Genomic DNA, 23,214 nt, shown 5'->3' with positions numbered 1-23,214 from the left:
TCCAGACCGCTGCCATTTATAGCAGGTGATGTCTCCCTTTGGTGGACGGAAATAAAACTTTCTGTTTGTGTTGGGCAGGATGGGGCTGCTTTTTAATGCTCAACCGAACGCCAAACAAATGCCATGGTACTTCAAATTAAACTGCAAAGATATTTTATTTTTCTATAATAAATGAAACTAAAGAAATGCGAAGTCAAAAATTCTTATCATATTTTTTAAACGCTTCAATGCCTCTGCGGGCCACGAGATCGGACGTGTTTTCATCCAACACATTTTCGTACAAGATTTCTACGCATCGGGTTGATTTCGTTGCATGGAGTAAAGGGCGTTCAAGAGCTTGCAAAATACAAGCACCAATATAGGGCAGCACCCGCGTTCCCCGGCCCAAAAGTAAGTCCCACACCTTGTCCAGACTATCGCTGTGCAAGACACCGGCAAAGCCACGTTTACACCAATTATTTAACAAGTCGTTTGAGAAAAAGTTTATACTAGTTAAGTGGTTGTAAAGTTTATGGCTGTCCCGCTCAACAGCACCAAGCATAATGCGGTAAAATTCAGAAGTAGAAAAACGAAATGTTTTAAAAAATTCATGAAATTTTACCGTCATCCAATATGCTTCAACTGGCGCATCAACAATTTCATCCACAGAGTTTGCAATGGCCATAAAGTCAAGATGCCAACCATCAACCCCGCATCTTAAATTCACCTCTCCTGTTTCAACTAAGTACATCTTCAAGTACGCTTCCGGGCTGCTCAAAGTTTGATTCGGGCTCTTCATCGCTTTTATGGCGCTGAACAAATCGTCGTACTGCTCTGATCTTTGTTTCATCACAAAGGCATGTGAACGTTGATCCATGGGAAGAATATCAAGCAGCATCTTCCAAACCAACACTCGGAAGCCAGAAGGCATCCAAAACCGGGTGCAGAAGTTTTCCAACTTCTTTCGATCCACAACATCATTTCTTAGAATGGAAATCAAAGCTTTTTCACCAATTCCTCTGCATCCGACTTTGTCATAATAGGACAAGCGGAAGTTTCGTTTGTTGTTCGCTTCGTCATTCATTTCAAGTAAACGACGTCATCAAAAACCTGAAATGAGAAAACACAACGAACTGCTGGAGTGGAACTTTATAAGTTAATCAACAAATCTAAAAGTAAAATACACATCAACATATTACAATTCTATGCACAATAACTTGATAAACCCGGAAGGGATTGGTTGCGGAAATCTTTCTCTTGGGACCAAGAAAGCTTTTTAAGAACTTAATCCTGGCAGTTTTGAATACTGTACTTGTAGAGGCTTTGAACTACTGTAGAACATACACAAAAAAGCATGAAACAGATCACATCAGATGTGTGTGATCACTCCTTCTGTATGTTTTTCACCTTAAAGAAGTCCAGCTATGTGAAGAATGGATCTTTGTGGCACGATGTCTTGCATATGACATTGCACAATAAGATTACAGTTGCATGATTTTCTTTTGACCGCAAACATCTCTCCAGAATGGTGATCATATTTTTTCTACCTTGTGTTTGATCATTGCAGACAATTATGCAAAAGAAAAATGAGACATGCTTATTTTGATCACCACCCTGGTAAACATTTTCATTATCACACACAGTTATATCGTCCGTTGCAACAGAGTTAGCACACACAGGTGGGTCTGCTACTATTCGGCGAGTCCGATTCGGCGAGTTCCCTATTCGGCGAGAGCCCTTTTCGGCGAGTGCCCTATTCGGCGAGGTTTTGAAATTTTTGAAAGGAAATTATCGGGTACCGTAGCCTAATTATAATTGCCGTTTTTACATCGTTTTAACGTCGCTAAACGTTGAAATCGTGCAGAAAGGAATAAAAAGAAAATGTTTGAACTATTAAATTAAAATTCGTCATGTCAGTTCGGTTGTTTTTATTTCTGACCATCATATGAAAAACAATACACGTCAACATAGCAAAGGTAGAAGCGACAAAACGCGAACGTTAAAACGTGCTTGAATTCGTCATGTCAGTTCAGTTGTTTTTCTTTCTGATCATGATATCAAAAACAATACGTCAACATAGCAAAGGTGTAGAAAAAGGTAGAAGCGACAAAACGCGAACGTTAAAATGTGCTTGTGACCGAAGTAAGTTATTGAGTTGAAAGAAATTTGGCACGGTCGCAACACTTTCAGAAAAATTTAAGATATGAAGGAAAAATAAAACAAAGAAAATGTTACAAAAAAAAAAAAAAATAGATCATGTTTATGTCTATAAGTTAGTACTTTTGAATAGTTAAAATGATTAGTTTGGACCAACAAATGTGTGGCCTACAGCTTGGATTGAAAGGAAATTATCGGGTACCGTAGCCTAGTTATCCCGACCAGCAAAAAATTGTTTCAAGAACACAGTTCATTTTTACATTGAGAGTAACAGAATGAAAAGGCTAAACAAATGTGTGGCCTATCGTGTTAACGTCGCTAAACGTTGAAATCGTGTAGAAAAGGGAGCTTTTGCTGACTAGGATACTTTGAAACTGAGAAACATTCACAGAAGCCCTACGATTTGTTCCAAGAACCCATTTAGCATACCATTTCATTTGTACATTGATTCAACGTCTGAATACATTATCTTAAAAATGCAACGTATCGTAGGGCTTCTGTGAATGTTTCTCAGTTTCAACGTATCCTAGTCTGCAAAAGCACCCTTTTCTACACGATTTCAACGTTTAGCGACGTTAAAACGATAAACCACACATTTGGTTAGCCTTTTCATTCTGTTACTACAATGTAAAAATGAACTGTTAGGCTAACTGGGTTCTTGGAACAAATTTTTGCTGGTCGGTATAACTAGGCTACGGTAGCCTACCCGATAATTTCCTTTCAATCTAAGCTGTAGGAGTGTAGGTCACACATTTGTTGATCCAAACTAATCATTTTAACCATAGGCGCCTAAGCCGTGGGGGCCAGGCCCCCACGCATATTTCCGCGTGGGAGCAACTTTTTATGCGGCATTGATACATAAAACAATAGATGAACTAGCGATCGGCAGCAGGAAAACATTTTTAAATACAAACCGCAACAGCTTCGCAGTAAATAATCACTAGAACGAGTAGCGATGCTACAATCCCACCCCAGACAAAAAAATCTGTCGTTTTTACGTTGATTTAACGTCTGCAGACGTTGAATCAATGTAAAAATGACTGATTTTGCTGCCTGTGACATAGCAAAAATCTACCATTTTGCGTCGATTCAATGTCATCAGATGTTGAATGCACCCAAAAACAACATAATTTGCTACGTTGACGCAGTGTGCGTTTAACTTAATGCGCTTGCAAACAGCCTCCTGTCGCTTTCGAAAGTCGAAACCTCTGCAGAGAATTGTCGCGGCAGTGAATTGGTTGCTGTGAAAATGAACTTGAAGTCTCGGCCCGAGGTTACCACTAACCAACGTAACAAGGGCCGGTACAAACCGCACTGCCCACAGTCGCACAAGCGGCATAATCAACACAACAACGGACTCGCGCAAACTGCATGGCGCACACACGTCCGTTGCCATAGAAACCCGATCAAAGGCGGGGAATATGCGCATCTTTTGTTTCATCTGCAACACGAAAACGGGCGTATTACAGCGAATTGAAACTTGAAAGCTGGTCAGCCATAAGTTGCGATATTGTAGTGAAAAGGGAGCAATGTCAAGCCGTAAACTTAATCAAGCGTCTCTCTGTAACTATTTTTCAAGGGCTGTTTACGGATGTCAGCAACTTTTAAATCTATTAAAGGTGACGTGCTGTTGAATTGATGTAAACATGAATGATTTTGCTTTCAACGGGTATATTTTCAAGCATATGATCAAGTTAGTATTTTCATTCCATTTACAGTATACCTTTTAGTAAACCTTTTCGTCTCTTGTTTCATGCTAATAAATCTAGTTCGTTGCTAAACTTTATGTTGCGCTTAGCTTAAAGAGTCGCAGTCCATCAACCACTAGCCAACGCAGACGCATAGCATGTGTTTTGGTCGAGCTTTGTTTATAATAATTAACGGTAGGTCGAACGTAGCGATAACTCTGAGTGTGGCAATAAAAGCAATCCTAGTGTGACGACATAATTACGTCATCCATCTGCGTGACATTTCGCTGAATTTACGTTGCTGCTGATGAAACACGCTTTCGCCCCCACGGCCAAAAAAATAGTTAGGCGCCTATGATTTTAACTATTCAAAAGTACTAACTTATAGACATAAACATTATTTTTTTTGTAACATTTTCTTTGTTTTATTTTTCCTTCATATCTTAAATTTTTTTGAAGGTGATGCAACCTTGCCAAATTTCTTTCAACTCAATAACTTACTTCGGTCACAAGCACGTTTTAACGTTCGCGTTTTGTCGCTTCTACCTTTTTCTACACCTTTGCTATGTTGACGTGAATTGTCGCTTCTACCTTTGCTATGTTGACGTGTATTGTCGCTTCTACCTTTGCTATGTTGACGTGAATTGTCGCTTCTACCTTTGCTATGTTGACGTGTATTGTTTTTCATATGATGGTCAGAAATAAAAACAACTGAACTGACATGACGAATTTTAATTTAATTAATAGTTCAAACATTATATTTTTATTCCTTTCTGCACGATTTCAACGTTTAGCGACGTTAAAACGATGTAAACACGGCAATTCCAATTAGGCTACGGTACCCGATAATTTCCTTTTAAAAATTTCAAAAACTCGCCGAATAGGGCACTCGCCGAAAAGGGCTCTCGCCGAATAGGGAACTCGCCAAATCGGACTCGCCGAAACGGGCCATTCCGCACACAGGTAAAGGGGGAATTTCACTTTCCGTTTTAACATAATTTTTTTTATAATTTTTCTACTGGCTAGTTATAAATTGTAAGTGGGATGTATCCAGAACTTTCCTATGTAAAGGCATGTTCGAAGCTTAAGGTTTACTGACCCCGCATCGACGACCAAAATGCTGAATTTTCACCAATTTGAAATGCTATTTTGTCATTGCTCAATAAACAAACTTGTCGCAAAAGGGCGAGATGGTGTTAATGCTGTACGCTCATTTATGTTCTGTCCACTAACTTTGCAGGATGATACGAACTGACAAACTATAATACGTAGTCTTTGCAGGATGATACGAACTGACAAACTATAATACGTAGTCTTGCTTAAATTAAAAGCAATAGTAGGCTACGTTTGATCAGTTGCAGCTATAAAACGCAACCTATAATTTACTTCAGAATAAAAGCAATATGATCTGCAGGTTCCGTAAATGGAATGTACTGTACAGTTCCACGTGAATTGTTATCATGATTTTGTTTACACAAATTTGCCATTTACAAACCATTAAACGTTCACTTGATAGGCTACTACAGAACCACACACAAGAGTAACCTTTGTTTGACAGCAAGGTAACGATAAAAAAGAACTTGTGTTAACAAAAAAAAAAAAACCAAATTGTGTCAAAAATACAACAAACAACAAGGTCTTTTAGCCAGTTCCCCAGATTATTGCTCAAATTTAGTTCTGGCTGAAGTCTAATGAATCATAAAATCTTGTTTCGACTGGAACCTAGGAATTTTTTTTCCTTGATTGTAATATTGCTTTAATGTAGGCTACCCATCTCTTTTAACGCTGTCCACCACATGTGATGAGCATCTGTTGTGTGTGGCAGAGAAAACGCAGAAAACAACTGTTGTGAAGGCATCTTTGTTTTGATGTGCTGTTTTATCACATTGCTGTCAACACCACGCATCGCTGGGGGTTCCGTAACTGGAATATTTTGCCAGTCTATCATCTCAAAGTAAGGTTCGGAACTGAACTGCAATATTGACAGGGTGAATTTTTGCTGACGAGTGCTGTGAGATGATAACATTTTTGAATTGAAAATTCTTCTGCATCCTAGCTCCTTACATACTCTTTGATATAACATATGATTGCAATCAAAATGTTTTAAGGATGGGCATAAAACGCATTCCTCTATATTACTTTGTTGAGGATACTGCGAGCTTTATTCGATAGGTTCTGAGCAGAGTGTAGAATTTTAAAGAAATATTTTTGGCCATTAGTGAAATTGCTTTCCTTTATAATGGCAAACCATACTGGAATACCTATAAACATTCATAATCTCGTCCAAACAATCCACCAATACAGTTGACGCGTTAGAATCGTTAGATGCAACATATAAATGTAGAATTCTATTGGCTGTGTTCAGGGCCGGATTAAGGCGGGGCTGATGGGGCTGCAGCCCCAGGCCCACCAAGAAAATAGGCCCATTGATAACAACTTACTAAGAGCAACTGACATGCTTATTATCAGGATCGAAAGAATAAAGGACGAGAATCATAGAACGAATGCTAACTGTGTAAACCAGTGGTTCTTAGGGGCACGCCTCCCCAGGGGGTGTCAGCTAATTTCCAAGGGGGGTGCGAGACCTAACGTGCTCTACAACTTGAAACCATTAATTTAATTGAGTTATGGTCGTGCATAATGGAACGGTTTCATAAAAATAGTTGGGCGCTGCAGGATAGCTAAATCACTTTGAATAAGGTAACAGATTTTCTTCATGGTCTACATGACTTTGTTAAAACATTAAAATCCCGATTTTAAGAATTCGAAGAAAAGAGTAAAGTATTAAGTGTCTGTCATCATTATATTGAAGAAATTTCAAGAAAGAAGAGAAGAAACGTATGCTTAGATAGCGGAGGGGTCCTGAAGACACAACACTTGATCCATCCAGAAGATTCAAAGTAGACTCATATTTGCCAATCATTGCCCAAATTATTTTGTGTATGAAATCCTGAATTGCAGCATATGATCGTCTTCAAATAAGATTTTCGTTTCTAGCAGAATTAAACACCATGTCTAACTGAAACATTGAAGAGAGTGCAAAAACATTGCTTCACTATTATCCAGATGATCTAAAAGAATTACTGCCTGAAAATATGATTCATTTTTCTTCACTGCTAAAACAACACCATTTTAACAGAAAATGCAGGAAAGAAACTCAAATGTTTAAATTTATCAATGAAAGTGAGTTGATGTATGCATTTCCTAACGTAGGCCTATCTGTTGTAGCCTACTAAGAATGTATCTTTGTCTGATGATTTCTAATTGCTCAGGTGCTGAGCGCTCATTTTCAGTGCTTGAAAGAGTAAAGAATCAACTGCGTTCATCCATGGGCCAGAAAAGGTTGCATTCCAGAGCTGGTAATAACATCATCGGTGTCTATTTTTTTCCAAACCTTTGTTTTCAATGCAGAGTAGAGCTAAGGAATGTAAAGCTCTTTGCTTTGTCTAAATCCAGCAAACATGTCATTTGAATGTGTTAAATAATATTTCATTTTAATTGTGATAGGTACATTGAGGGGAATGAAATATAGGCCTCAGATTACCATATAGCCCCAGGTCCATCAAAACCTTAATCCGGCCCTGGCTGTGTTCAACCATCTTGAGTGGTTCATCATACCTGGACTCCTATATGCGAAATGAATTGATATATCTCTACTTTTCACAGATCTGTGCATGTGTAAAAGATATTTTTGGTCAGTGCTGAGGTCATTTTCATCAATTTCAATCTCTGGTGCCGGAACTGCTTTATATTTTACAACATCTAGTTGTGTGACAGTGGCTAGCTGCTTTATAATGGGCCCAGTGAAGCTATCAGGTCTGCAATTATTGCCATATCTTTTATAAGATTCCTAAGAGGCAATTCATTACTATGGAGTAGGGTCATTCCATGTCAAGTGATCCAGACCATGTAACCCACCCTCTCAGATTTTAATGAAAATTCACACACTGATAAAACTTTTCTTCCTGATTTCAAAAAACTAATTTTTTTTTAAATCGGTCAACTAAAACAAAAGTTACGGCCACTTAAAGTTGACTGCTTTTTGTGGTCGTTGAAGCGTAAAATCCATTTCGATTTCACAAGTTTAACTATAGGAAGATATTTCTCAGCTCGTAAGAAATTGTACTGATTGATTTTTTCAGGTATTGTAGGACATATACTTCTTAAACCATATCACTGAAAACTAAAGCTCTTGACCATCACCTTTGACCTTTAACCTCATGTTTATTCGTAGCCCCAATTGTGCTCAATCATGCAGAACATAATTTTTGATCATAAATAACTCATGGTGCTCACTAGTTACAATCACATGCAGTGCATCATTTTAAAGGTATTTTCAAGGAAAATTGATATCAGAAATAAAATTAATGGCTTATTGAGTATTTTACCTCACAAAGTGAAAACAAAAGCTTGTGTCTGAAAATCAGTACTATTTTTTATTGCAAGTGTGCTATGCCAAGTTCCCCTAGTGATGTTGTGTATATTTATAATTTAAAATAGGCTCATTATAACCATTTGTGAACTCTTATGTTATTATTCAATGTATTGTTGTATGGTATTTTTGATGTGTTAGTTTTGTTGTGGAAAAATAGGTCAATAAAAAGTATGTACCCAAAGTGACAAAATGTTGTTCTGGAATTTAGAATTTATCATTGTTGCTCAGATGGATTTATGGCTTAAAATGTTTAAGTAGCAGGACCCATATTAGTTAAAAAAAAAAAAATTTTTGGTACAATCTTGTTGTTGGCTCCTCTCCCTCAAAGTCATTGAGGAGGAGCCATTCCAAGTTGTTTAGTGGTCAAGCCATTGCCTCCCCCCAAGATTTTCATTGGACAGTATGTTTCAGTTTTGTATGACAAAAATGGGTACATTGACATAGTACAACAGGTTGACAAAACAAATGAAGATATTTTCCTAGAATTTATGCATCCCAAACGACCATCATCTTCATTTTTTTGGCCAGAAAGGCAAGATACATGTTGGGTACCATTTCAACATATACTCTGCACAATCACTCAACCAACACTTGTGAATTTGTGTGAACAGTACCAAGTGCCTGTACAATCAATTAAAAGGATAACTCAGGCTTTCTTATATCATTGTAAACATTAATGGCTCCATTTTACTACAACTTTTCTTATGCTAGAGCAAGACCAATTTATTGTGATAGAACTTCTAGTTTAAATTCATATTTAATTTAAGGATTCTTGTTGCATTGCTTGAAAATTATAATGCTAACTTTTATTGCTGATTGCTCTTGAATTACTAAACACTGAGGTCTTGTGTTTTTTCTTGTGTTGTTTGATAAAAAACAATGTGCGTGCCTTGGGGTTAGACAACTTCAAAGACTTAATCAAAAACTGATATGTACTAATTTGAGTCACAATCTAGTCTAGAATATTCTGTATCAATTCTAGTATCATTGTATTAGTTAGATGCTTGTATCAAATAAATAATCTGTTAATTTTCATTGTTTGATTTACATGTGTGGGGTAGACTATAAGACTATGGTATATGTATTTCAGTATGTGCATAAGCAAGATTCACCGCTGTACATATATAATTATACTGTATATACCATGGTGAATCTTGCCTCAACGAATATATGAGAGTGCTCGATGACCAGAGTCAGAGCATAATATCACAAAGTGGATCTGATCACATTATAGATTCATATAATTATATAATTAAGTTCTCCTTCTTTTTGCATTTCTTCTGATGAGCCCCTAAGGGCGAAACCAACAGTAGAGAACTTAATAAAATATGAATCTATAATGTGATCAGTTTCACTTTGTGATGTACAGTATATATATATATATCTGGTATGATTGCCAATACGGTAGATTCAGAGTGCTCAATAATATAATCAGAGCGAAATACTGTATAGTTCAGCAAACAAGCCAGTTACATCACTATGTATGCACACATGCAACTTATATGCATACCGTATGTGCAGTATGTGTCTTCATATATAATGCCTGCATTATTGCTAGATGTTCTGACTGAGTCTCTTTCCATATTTCTTAATCTTTATATATATTTAATTGTTATTTCGCTGTACAATTACCCGATACCAACCCTTAGATAACCATTTGTGAACTCTTATGTTATTATTCAATGTATTGTTGTATGGTATTTTTGATGTGTTAGTTTTGTTGTGGAAAAATAGGTCAAGAAAAAGTATGTACCCGAAGTGACAAAATGTTAATCTGGAATTTAGAATTTATCATTGTTGCTCAGACGGATCTATGGCTTAAAATGTTTAAGTAGCAGGAGCAGGACCCATATTAGTTTAATAACATAAATTTTTGGCACAATCCTATTTTGTTGGCTCCTCTCCCTCAAGGTCATTGAGGAGGAGCCATTCCAAGTTGTTTAGTGGTCAAGCCATGGCCTCCCCCACACAGCCACAAGCTTGGTCGCTTTTGTGGGATTTGTTTGTAGGGTGGTTGTGTCCAGGGAAGTTGGGAGCTTGGGGCATTCAAATGGGTGTCTTGGAGGTGTGGAGGGTGGTTTTGCATTGTTTGGCACAATCTTCTTCAAGGTATAATATTTAATGAGACTACCGTATTTTACGGACCATAAGGCGCACCGGACTATAAGGCGCACTCTCAATAAATTGCTTTGATTAGTTTTTTGTTCATACGTAAGGCGCACCGGACTATAAGGCGCACCGGACCATAAGGCGCACCGGACCATATATAATAGTAGTATCGGTACTGGTTTTGAGTGTAGGCAATAAAGCACTACTGCACTTGATCCATACATAAGGCGCACCGGACCATAAGGCGCACGATCAATTTATGAGGAAAAAAAAGAATTTAAAGTGCGCCTTATGGTCCGTAAAATACGGTATTTTAAATTATAAATATACAAAACATCACTAGGGGAACTTGGCATAGCACACTTGCAATAAAAAATAGTACTGATTTTCAGACACAAGCTTTTGTTTTCACTTTGTGAGGTGAAATACTCAATAAGCCATTAATTTTATTTCTGATACCAATTCTCCTTGAAAATACCTTTAAAATGATGCATTGCATGTGATTATATAAAACTAGTGAGCACCATGAGTTATTTATGATCAAAAATTATGTTCTGCATGATTGAGCACAATTGGGGCTACAAATAACATGAGGTTAAAGGTGATGGTCAAGAGCTTTAGTTTTGAGTGATATGGTTTAAGAAATATATGTCCTACAATACCTGAAAAAATCAATCAGTACAATTTCTTACGAGCTGAGAAATATCTTCCTATAGTTAAACTTGTGAAATCGAAATGGCTTTTACGCTTCAACAATCACAAAAAGCAGTCAACTTTAAGTGGCCGTAACTCTTGTTTTAGGTGACCAATTTAAAAAAAATAGTTTTTTGAAATCAGGAAGAAAAGTTTTATCAGTGTGTGAATTTTCATTAAAATCTGAGAGGGTGGGTTACAAAATCCCATTTTTCTGGATCACTTGACATTGAATGACCCAGTAGGCATATTAACCATTGAAGTGGCTTTTGGAAATGATCTTCCAGGAGCTTTATCACGACGCCTTTTTGACCTGTGTTTATTGCGGTTCCATCGCATCCAATTGCCATTACATTATCGTAGCTAATTTTATTGGATCCAAGATATTCAAGAATCCCGGTAGCTATTGACACATTAGATCAGTTGGCTGCAGTAACATGACCAATGAAATGAGAACTTGGCTCCTCAAGTAAAGTAATGTGTTCTTCAACTGCGAAATGTTTTCGAAGTCGCCCACCAATTTCATTTTGTTTGATGGTTTAATCTTTTCGGCCATCAAAATATATGCTGTGCAAATTTATGCACATGATAATTGATAGGTCTACTTTCCATTTGAGTTGTAAACCTCATTTTTTTCTCGCTCTTCTCACTTTGTTTTATCTATGACTGATTGAGATTCGTTATCTGTTACAACTCCTGCATCTTGTAGAAATGATGAAGCAATAAGTGCTGCAGACCTATCTGAAATACCAGTACGATCGCATAATTCAGCAAATACTACTAAACTGGAAGTAACCTTGCTTTTTCTGGGGATTTCCGAGGCAAAACTGGGTTGATAATCAAAATCTTCGCAGCGTTCTTCATTGGATGACAAAGTTTCTGAGCTTGAATAAGAAGCTAAAGGTGTTTTAACCAAAGCGCTACTTGTGCCTGCTCCTGGGTCTTCACATAAAGAACGGAATTGTTCTGATCTTGCGACACTCCTCGGAAAACATTTAAAGTTAGATTTTGTGGCCGATTTATCATGTTTATCAATCACCATTATGCGAGTTGTTCTTTAATCAAGAAGGAACTGTTGTTCTGTAACAGGGACACGATTTTCCTGCGGGCAAGTACATTGCAGAAAATTGGAACACTTACGGTAGGCTACAACAACTGATTTCAAATATTTTTGCTTTGCAGATTCTTTCATTTGGTCCAAATTTTTCTGAAATTTAGGCCCACCTCTAGAATTTGACTTAAAAAGGTTATTCTTTTTTTTTGTAACTCTATCATAAATATGGGGTGGCGACGATGTCGTCCCCTGCCGATGTCGTACCCCCGATGTCGTACCCTCATACACCGGGACGCGCAATAATTTACGCCGGCAAAAAAAAGCTTCAGATGCGGCGCGCTGTTGGATTTCAGCTCGAGCGTCAATGCCCATGTCGTCTCCAGTGAGTGATCATGAATCACGCTGCCGAACAGACTTCAAAATGCGGCGGGCTGTTGCATTTCAGCTCGAGCGTCAATGCTCACGTTATTCTTTCAGTTTGGTACAACTTGTGGGATTAGTTGATGAACAAACAATTTTTTTTTTGTTCAGATGAACAAACAAATTATTTTAATTTCAAAAATAAAAATTAATTTCTAGGCTAATTTTTTTCAAATGTCCGCTAGCCAGGGTTAATTATTTTGTTGCTGACGAGTAAACAGTTTGTTTATTTATTATTATTTCTTTAAAATAACATAACCTACGGACACGGTAGCCCACTGCTACAAGTGGCGGATCTATGCAAAATGGCGCCCATGGCAAAGTTTAAATGTGCGCCCTTTTTAACAATTTAAGTTAAATATTGCATACAAGTCTTTTATGAACAAATCGTGAAGAAAATTAATCAATGTATTATTGCCGTTTTATAATGTTCAAAGGCAGTCACAAGAGATTGTTTCGTCATGCACATTTTGTTCTCTCTGCAGAGCTAATCAATTTGATAGAATGCTGCGCTATTGCGCCTTTCCAAGTTATTTCTAACATAAAAACTAGCCAACGCGGCTTATTACTTTTTCATCTGACGCTGTGTGTGTATAGTCTACTGTAGCCTACTACCAAGTGAATTATTGGACAAAATCAATCGGACATAAGCTTGTCTGCTTGACTTTTCAGCTTCTGCTGCTTGCAAGTCTCGTCTCTTTCGCCCTTCAGCCCCACTTTCCTTTTTCTTTGTATTGGTTTGTTTCAGAGTCTAAAAGGGCAAGTAAAAGTTAAATTAAAAAAATCCTTGGTCGATAATTACAATATATAGCCTAGGCATACGCAAAATGTTTTCGTAGTTCTTTACGTAGGCCTAGCCAACTTAATTAAAAATTCATCTCAATAGAGCACTGTGTTGATGCAACCGGCGGTGACCGACCTGTAGATAGGGGTATTTTTGTCTGATAACTGTGGATAAAAATAAAACGACCCAAGTCCGGCAGATTTTTTCAAAAACTAATATTAATTAATTTAATTTGTCGCTGACATTTGTTGGCATGTCGGCGGGTTTTGTAACCGTTGGGTTATAGCCTATGCTAACTAGAGATTGAAGAAACTGATAGCGAATCAATCCCAACATTGGTGTGTAGGCTACTAGCTACTAAGAATTGCGTTCATTTTATCCGTTTGACAACTTGAGGAAGTTAGGTAAAAGTACGGTACCGTATATTTATAAAGCACAGCTTGTGAAGTTGTCAATGAACCTCAAAACTTCAGACTGCTTAGTGCTAGGCAGTGCCAGCACAGCACGTAAAAGAAATCATACCTAGCATAATTCTTGGTCTCAAAATTTCACATAATGATGCTTATAGGCTCAATAATACTTCAATGCTAATTTCTTCCTAAAACAGACTGAGTGCTCTGGTCAGGACAAATTGAAGTCATACAACAGATGAGATTTATAAATTCTTATAAAAATGAATAAGTAAGTTCTGGAGCTACTTCTAAGCTTCAACTAATCGCTGCTTAGCGACTTTACTAAACTTCCAGTTTTTAAATGGCAAAATTGTCATTTCCGTAGGGTGGCAAATGACTAGGTCGTCTCGTTGTCTCCCTGTCGGTATGGAAACTTGTGTAACCTTTGCATTGTGTATATTACTTGCATATTTCCAACATGTAGGCCTACTGTAGCCTACTATGTTCCTGTTACTGACAAATAAACCATTGATTGATTGATTCCAATTGTTGCTGACTGAACGTAAAGTGAGCCAGGAGAGGCACAATGTTGCTTTTTCAACGTCTATGGTTTGACAATGGCTACAGTAAAGAGTGACCTTTTTTGATGTTTGTTGGGCGCAAATTAGATTTTGAAGAAAGTAGGCTATAACTCACAAATTTTATTTTTTACCAACCGATTTTTGCGCCCAAGGCTCGAGCCATGCCTGCCATACCCTAGGTAAGCTACACCACTGCAGTGCTACGGCCTCTAGGGGAACGAAGTCGTAAAAATGTGGCTTGTAATTCTGTTCACTTCCGTTTAATTGTGTGTCTGAAAATACGTTATCAATGGAAAATTACCATCACAAAAATGAAGAAGAGCAAATTTTAAAATTAGTTTGCAGTCATTATGTGTTTATATCTTGACCTAGCCTATAGCATAAATTTCAAGCTAATACCTGTCCGCTTACAACAGTTAGCTTTGTTTTCTAAGTAGGCTAGTCCTAGGCCTATGTTGACTTGCGAACAAGGCGGACTATATAGAAAGCAGGATAGACTATATAGAAAACAAATGCGAACCAGCGATGCAGTGCAGTAACGTGGCACCTTTTTTTAACATTATTGTTAAGCAGAAGCGCTATGTTCTTTGCTTGGATTCGCTATCATGCAATAGGCCAAATGCAAAAAAGTAATGCTTTGAATGATAATCAAGACATAAAATAGCCCAGTCAAGCCTAACAGTAAGAATATAGCTAAAACAGATCGAAATCTATAGAAAATAATTTCAAAATCGCAACCTAGTTAAGCTTTTATTTAACAACGTTTCTACTTTCAACAACGCGTTATCATTTCTCACTATGCGGCCCGTGGAGTTTTTCTCAGACCCTAATGTGGCTCTTCATGTTCGCAGTCTTGGACCACCCTGGTTTACACAACTGTTTTTTTTAGTCACACGTTAACTGAGGTTTACTCTAGCCTAGCTTTTTCTGTTTTCATGGTTTTAGCTTTCAAAGTAGGCCTAGCAGTTCAGATTTTCAAAGTAGGCTACTTATTAAAAAGTAACAGTTGAGCACATCTCTAATCTACATTACCAGATAACGTAGGACCACACTTGTTGCATGTCATAGTTAATGTTTTTGCTAGCTGTTTCTGTGTTTTTTGTCGTAGGTTAGATATGTTTACTTTCGCCATTTATTGCGTTTATTTATTGTCCGCCCCGTTAGCTCAGTTATGCGCCGGCTCAAGATCACGCGGCGCAAGCTCGACGCTCGGGATGTACGCTTGAGCAACGCATTTCAAGACTGCTCTCCATTCAGCGGGCCCTAGTGAATGGAATAATTTCTCGGCAACAACACATCAACAATCGGAAAACTTCACTCTGCCAATCTCGGTGACCGGCCCTGCGTCAAGAGCCACTGCAAGTACGCGTAACTACGGTACCAGGAATAACCAATCAAGGCTTTGTCAGTCCGAGGATAAAGATTCAAAACCAACGAACCAATTTGCAGTGGGCTACGTTAGCGATGTGAAAATAAATGTTCATGAAAAGAAATTGAGTGTTGATTCAGTGGCGTAGCTTGGAAATGTGCCGCCCGGGGCGGATTCAGATTTTGCCACCCCTTCAAGAAAAAGTATGTGAAAATGAAATGCGTTTTTTTATCAGATTATAATCCAAATCAAAAATCGTAGTCTTAAAGTGCCACCCCCAGACGTGACGCCCGGGGCGGTCTGTCCCCCCCCTTAGCTACGCCACAGTGTTGATTGCAAGAACATGAAATTCATGTTTTTCGGACAAAAAAGCAATGCGAAGTTCATGAGGAATCAGAACAGGGCAAGAAAGATTTTTTTGTTTTCAATTCAGTTTTATTTTTCTTTGTATAAGTGATGATAAGTTGAACAATATTGTAACGAGTAAAACAGTAATGATAAATTTAACAATAGAGTACAGGAACAAAACCAACAAAAGAAAAAGGTAGCAAAAATTTCGTTTCGATTTGAATAAGTTCGTTTCGAAAAACCATAATTTTTACCTACATTTAAATGGACAAAAAAAGTTGAACATCTGGCAACAGGGACGACATCGACGTGGGACGACATCGGCAGGGGACGACATCGGGGGGACGACATGTCCAGGGGACGACATCGGTGGCATTCATAAATATGTACTGATGTTTGTACCTCATTTGTATTATCCTGCAAAGTTAATGGACAGAACATACCTAAATGAGCGTACAGCGTTAACACCATCTCGCCCTTTTGCGACAAGTTTGTTGATTGAGCAATGACAAAATAGCATTTCAAATTGGTGAAAATTCAGCATTTTGGTCGTCGATGCGGGGGCAGTAAACCTTAAGCTTCGAACATGCCTTTACATAGGAAAGTTCTGGGTACATCCCACTTACAATTTATAACTAGCCAGTAGAAAAATTATAAAAAAATTTTTGTTAAAACGGAAAGTGAAATTTCCCATTTTTTTTCAAAAAATTGAAAGTTTGACCCCCCTGCGGGAGCAGAAGATGCACCCCCAAACTGATGAAATTTTGCACACGTAATTTTTCATGCATGTGCCACTTTTTATGACTAGCCGTTTTTGAATTTCAAAAAAAGTCAAAAACGGCCCACCCTAATATACAGTATTCATGTCATAACATTTATGACCAGGGCAAATCTAAAACTTAAAAATATGTTAAATCAACTTTAAAATTAAGTTCAACAGGTTAAATATTTTCATGTGCATTTAATTCAATTCCTTTTGTTCTGTGACCCATAAACAATAAATGCAATAAAACCTTTAACAAAAAAACAGAAAATATGTACCGCTACAACTGTATTAACATTTCCAATGACATGAAGTGGAACCTTTTACAAAAAAACAGAAAATATGTACCGCTACAACTGTATTAACATTTCCAATGACATGAAGTGGAATTACGGTACATGAAGAAAATATGTACCGGTACAACTGTATTAACATTTCCAATGACATGAAGTGGAACCTTTTACAAAAAAACAGAAAATATGTACCGCTACAACTGTATTAATATTTCCAATGACATGAAGTGGAATTACATGAAGAAAATATGTACCGGTACAACTGTATTAACATTTCCAATGACATGAAGTGGAATTACCTTAAGGAGTCTGCATCAGGGGCGGATCCAGCAAGTAGTTTGATGGGGGGGGGCGATTTCAACAAAACGCAACTTGATGTGTAGGTTTACATTAATTAATTCAACCTTAGCAATAACACCGTAAATAAGTTACATTTCTGTATTTAGGGGGGGAGGCGATCTCAGGAGCAAGTCTTTTAGGCGCAGACAGTTACTCATCCTCTACAGTTCTTTTACACCGTAATATTCATATGTGCACTCTAGGCGACATGTGGGTGTCATAGAACAATGGTGAATATGGTTTTCATCTGGTAAGGTTACCGTACGATATATGAGAAATATTGATTATTATGCATTTTGAAGAATAAATTCAAAAAAGATCAAATTTAAGGCCAAATCTAGAAAAAGGCCAAATGTATAATTTCTAAGGCCACTAGACTCTAAAAAAAGCAAAATTCGAGAAATTTGGCCTTAAAAAGGCCAATCTGTTAGCCCTAGGGTTGCCAGAGGTTAGCATAAAAAAGAGCCCAAGCTTATGCAAAAAGTAGCCCAAAAGTAGCCCAATTTTTTTTGGGGTTCTAAATTAGAGCCCAAATTGGAGCCCAAGCAAAGAAATAGGCTATTATACAAAATTCTTCAAGAGCGCTTGATCATCAGTCCCAAATTATAAGTTTTTTTCCAGTTCTTCACATCTTTCAGACAGATTGGCAACCATGCATTCACTCAACTGTTTGTTAAAATAACTACAAACAAGTACCGGTTCCACACCAAGCAACACAAAAAATGATTTAATTGCTTTTCGTGATGAGCTAACGCATCAAGAGTGTTCCCCTCAAGACCATCAACAGTTTTGATAACCCACCTTGGTCGATTAACGTAGAAACTATCTTTTTTTTACTCATATAAATTGTTAAAAAAAATTTCACTAGCTTTTCTTTTCTCATCTTTCTACATTTGTAAAAACTTTATTAAGGTGTTGCGACCATGCCATAACTGATTGTCCTGCTTTGGCGTCATGCACGTTATAGCGTCCGTGTTTTGTTGCTTCTACCTTTTTCTAGACCCTTGCTATGTTTGAAATATATTGTTTTTCGTTGTGATCGTCAGAAATAAAAACAAGCTGAACTGATGTCCACTGCATTTTCATGAAAACCTGGATCACTTAAGTTGCCAGGATTGCCAGATATTAAAGCCTAAACATGCAAATTTTTGAAAATTAGCATTTTATACGTACCAAATTGGTAACCCTGCCTGACTGAGGCCTCCAAAAACGCTACTCCTCAATGAAATAATTATGAATTAGGTAAAAATTTTAAACATGATACAATTTTTACATAAAAAGTTATATTATATTTGTAAAAAAAGTAGCCCAATTGGGCGCCAACCAAAAAAGCGCGCCCAACGCGAATTTTTGGCGCCTGGAGAAATCAAAAGTAGCCCAATTGAGCGTAAAAGCGCCCAATCTGGCAACCCTAGTTAGCCCTGTTGTGAACGGTAAGCACTTTAACGGCAAAATTTCTTTAACTGTCGAGAAAACCTCGAGCCAATCAGAAGCTACGTTGTCCGTGACGTAAGAACGTCAAAATCATGAATGATCATCATGAAACTCAATAATTTAGCCTACTTGTTTTGTCAGCTACATGGCGTGTGTCAGCTACACTTAATCTAAATCAGGGGTGACGAACCTTTTTGCGGTCGCGGGCCACTTTATCAATTACACATGGTTATCGGGCCACACAACTTAACGCTTGTCAAAATTCTATGACGTCACATATTGGAATCGACCAAAAATACAAGGTGAAGTTGGTGAATAGTGTTTTAACAACTTTGCCTTATAGCTTTCCTTTTTCTAACTTTATACCGTACCTTGAAAGTTAGTGTTTAGGGCAAGAAAATAGCAAAGGAAAGGTGTACCAGTGAATGCATAATACAGCTTTGAGATGTCTTTAATGCATGAGCGATTGTTAAAGAGTTTTGCGGGCCTAACAAAACTCTTTGACGGGCCGCAGGTTCGTCACCTCTGATCTAAATCTTCAACCACCTGGCGTGAGCCTGGATACGACAAAAAAACTGCTCTTCATCTTCGGTACTATAAATCCCAATAACTTTGTGAAATTACTTTAATCAAACATACTTCTAGCTGAAATGTGTAAGTCTGCACTCTGCCACATTTAAAAGTTTAGCTCAATTAGCTCCAAGTGCCTTTGTCTAAATCTTTTCTCAACTTTTTCTGCCGCTGCGGTACCCAAAATATATGATTTTTGTTTAACATGTGCGGTATTAACGTTTTGTAAATAGCCAATGCACTATGGCACTTCCACTATTGTTAGGCCAGATCATCATCCATGTGTCTCTCCTCCCCTTGCCTAGATGAGACCTGCCATTTGTCCTCGCAACCCTTTTTTTCCGGACCAAGTTGAGAAGTTTAGAGTTTCGTTATTTGTTGGATGTAAGTAGACGCATGCTAACAGTTTTGACCACCTTAACACACTAAACCAGCTTCTGCTCAACATAGCCTACAGTTTTCAATTTTTGTCCCAGGAATTAACTCTTCAAGCAATACTTTCCCTAGTTTGTGTGTGCATTAACATCCTCAATTATATGTCGTCGTTAACAATTGCGACATTTGTGAATTCATTTGAGGCTTTGGTCACCGAAATCAATATATTTGAACTAACAAATTCAGTCCACAACACTTTCCATTAGGCTGTTATTTAACACTAGCACGTTAAGTTAAGCACGCATATGTGCTGCGATTTGTGACCGTGTTAGCAACTGAAAAAAACCTTGGTGTGAAGATCACAGAACTGTGCTTGCAACTGCACGGTGTTATCAAAGTCCAAAACAACTCGGCTCCAGGTCCCCTGCGGTCACAGACACGCATATTATCCCTGAATTGGGGGGTATCGCGTTTGCCAATCGCTCATTGTCGCCTGGTTTGATTGCAAACAAGTCAATTCTATGTAGTTGCTTTCCTCATTGCGTCCAGAGTTGTTGCACCATAAGCAGCCCTCATTGCATCCGCATGCTCTCCATAACGGTGAGTGTAGGGGTTTGGTTTGGTTACAATTGCTTTATCATCACGAACGCCATTGTCACTTTTCCTCATCCACCTTTCCCAGGCTTGTTCGCGATGAAAGGCACAGAGTAAAACGGAGCAATCTGCGGAACAAGAAGTTGTGGGCATTGAGTGGTACAGTGTAGTATCAACTTAGCAGTGACGATACAAATGTATGAGCAATGAAGACAGCACACAAGTAACGAAAATGTGAATGCAATTCACTAACTTGAAAAGACGTTCTCACAATAATATAAAGGAATCACAGTAAAGCTTGACAGGAAAGTAATAAATGATATGGAATAAGGAAATAACGCTACGGTGCTTTATTCTCTTAAATTAATGCAAAGCCATATCTGAAGTGAATTATTGAACACAAGTATCCAGAAAAGTAACGTACTGCTTGGGAAACAACCAACTCTCGTTTTCTGTCATTCCTCACTTTGTTGTAGTCTTTCCCATGCTGACACATCAATGCAACACTTCTGGAATTGATGTACGGTGTATCAGATGAAAGATCCCAATGAATACGACTCTTTGCAAAATCTATCAATAGGCTACATAGTACATACACAACATTTAAAGAATTTGTTGTAATAAAATATGGAAAAAGTTGATGAAACAGAACACATTTGCAAATCTTTATAGCTTTCTTTTTATTGCAGTTAGTAAAATGTTTCCTCTTTTGTGATGCCTAACCTCCACTTTGGTGAAAACACTGTGCTTTGCAGAAACCTTTTTAGAATCTTTGTCAACAAGGAAAAGGCTTACGGTATTATTGTAGTATGAATATCAACACTTAGTACACTAATGAATTGCAATGGCAAGATATTAAAAATCAACATTAACATGGCACCGTATGCTTGTTTCTGAACAACAAGAAGTTTTGTTCCTGCTTTTGCTTCGTACTCTTCAATGGATCTCATGGCATCTTCCACTGAAGGCAACCACTACAACAAAAAATAATTTGTTTTTTATAAGCAAAGCATTTATGCCATAGCCTAACAGTGAAGAAATGCAAATACTACACACATGCAACAAATCTGGGTTTAGCGAGTATAAGGTAACTGGTAGTTTGAAGCTTCAGTTTTTCTTCTTTCCTTCTACTATAAATAGACTACCGGTATTTCACCACATTTAGGTTTGTTTTATTCTGATGACAGCTCCTGATGAGTCAGTCAAAAATAAACTGCAGCTTCGAGCTACCTTTTACTTGCTATTTTCAAGTTCTGTACTACCATTTACTATTATAGAAGAGTTCAACGTATACCAATTGTGTGAAGTTGGAAACAGTAAAATAGTTGAATATTGGTTGGTGAACTGTTGAAGGTCTTGGGCCCTAGTATATTGCAGCAACTACATTACAAACCTGTACCAGTCCATGACTTTCAGTGTCATCACTTTCCTCTACTTCTGCAGAGCTCTGAAAATCACAAAGAACATTTGTAATGACACAATATATATCTTTTTAAACTTTTTAATTATGCTCTTTTTTAATCTTACTATGGACATTCACCTGACAGGGATGGCTCTGTGCATCTAGTTTAGGAAAGGTGATGCAACATCTAGTCGTACTTAAACTTGCTTTGTTTGTTTTTAAAGCCACTCGGAGTTGTTTGTTTAAGTCCTTTTTGGTTGTGGAAGTTTGTGTGGATACCTTAAAAAAGTAAAGAAGGTAGAACACACTAGAAAAACTGGATGGTTGAATTAAAAAAAATTTCTTTCATGTTAACATGATCATTTAAGCTGTAGAAAACCTATATCATTGAGTGTATAAGTTGAAGACACTTTACAATGATACAAAAAATGTAAGAATTTAATTTAATTAAAATCAAAATGTTGCATATCAATACACCCGGTAGTGCTTTTTTAATTATCATATTAATTTATTTTTTGTCATTAATGCATCCGGAATGAAAACGATACCATTAGTTGAGGTACCGTAGTCAATACCCCAGTATGTAAATGAAAAGGTGACATGGCCAGTGGCCACAAAAATCTGTCCGCCCCATTTGCTCAGTGGTTAAGCACCCTACTAAGACCAAGCGGCGCTGATTCGACTATTGAGATGTGTTCTTGAGCAACACATCGAAAGGACAACTGTCCATTCAGCAGAACCTAGTGGATGCTGCACAATCTACTTCATAAAACAATCTGCAAAAAACTCGTGGTATATACATAATGCGGTGATAGTAGCAACACTCGAATCCTGATAAAAGCACTTCTCGTTGACATATTAGCCTACATTTTTATGCCACTTGAAAGTGAAGATACCACTTTTTGAAAAAATTGAGTACTTCTAAAAACGTTATTTCAAAACCAATACATCGAATTGCCGTAAAAAGATAACATTTACACAAGTTATGATAACATTATAGCCTAGCAAAATAAACTTTAAAATTTTGCATAGTCTTAAGTGGACTTCATGCCATCTTTCACAGAAGTGAACCACTACAACAACAATAATAATAATTGTATGCGCTGGCAAATAAATACAGTGCAACCACATGCCATGTAGCTGACAACTGTTGAACTTCAAATACCACTACTTTTGTAAAAATATATAGCCTACTCAGTACTCATACTGTAAGATCTAAATCAAATATAAGCACTTTTTGTAGTACTAATAGTTTACCCTGAAGAATAGATCTGACTTAACTGAAACAAACCTTACCTGAGTTTCAGGATGATCATTCATGATGTGGGCTACTTGCGTTTTCCTGCACTACGCTGCCTGCTATGAAGCTAATAATGCAAATGTCAGCTAATGCAAATGTCGTCACACCGCCAGCTATGAAACTAATGCAATTTTG

At 37.5% G+C, this 23,214-nt stretch overlaps 1 protein-coding gene across 1 annotated transcript; it reads right to left on the bottom strand.

Moving 5' to 3' along the window:
• Nucleotides 1-63: 63 nt before the first annotated feature.
• LOC145770383 (TBC1 domain family member 7-like) lies at nt 64-17,469 on the bottom strand. Its single transcript, XM_082582019.1, has 2 exons — nt 17,365-17,469; nt 64-1,089 (listed from the first exon to the last, which is right to left on the bottom strand). Exon 2 carries the CDS (start codon nt 1,061-1,063, stop codon nt 194-196), a length of 870 nt encoding a protein of 289 aa, XP_082438145.1. The 5' UTR covers nt 1,064-1,089; nt 17,365-17,469; the 3' UTR covers nt 64-193.
• Between the last annotated feature and the right edge of the window lie 5,745 nt (nt 17,470-23,214).

The sequence above is a fragment of the Aplidium turbinatum genome, chromosome 5 (assembly GCF_918807975.1).
Source record: "Aplidium turbinatum chromosome 5, kaAplTurb1.1, whole genome shotgun sequence".
In the NCBI taxonomy this organism is placed as follows: domain Eukaryota; kingdom Metazoa; phylum Chordata; class Ascidiacea; order Aplousobranchia; family Polyclinidae; genus Aplidium; species Aplidium turbinatum.
The sequence above is the reverse complement of the archived record's forward strand: the minus strand, read 5'-3'. Positions and strand labels throughout refer to the sequence as shown.

Excerpts from the sequence above, each read along its gene's own strand:
- LOC145770383 (XM_082582019.1), bottom strand. The coding sequence starts at position 1,063 with ATGAATGACGAAGCGAACAACAAACGAAACTTCCGCTTGTCCTATTAT.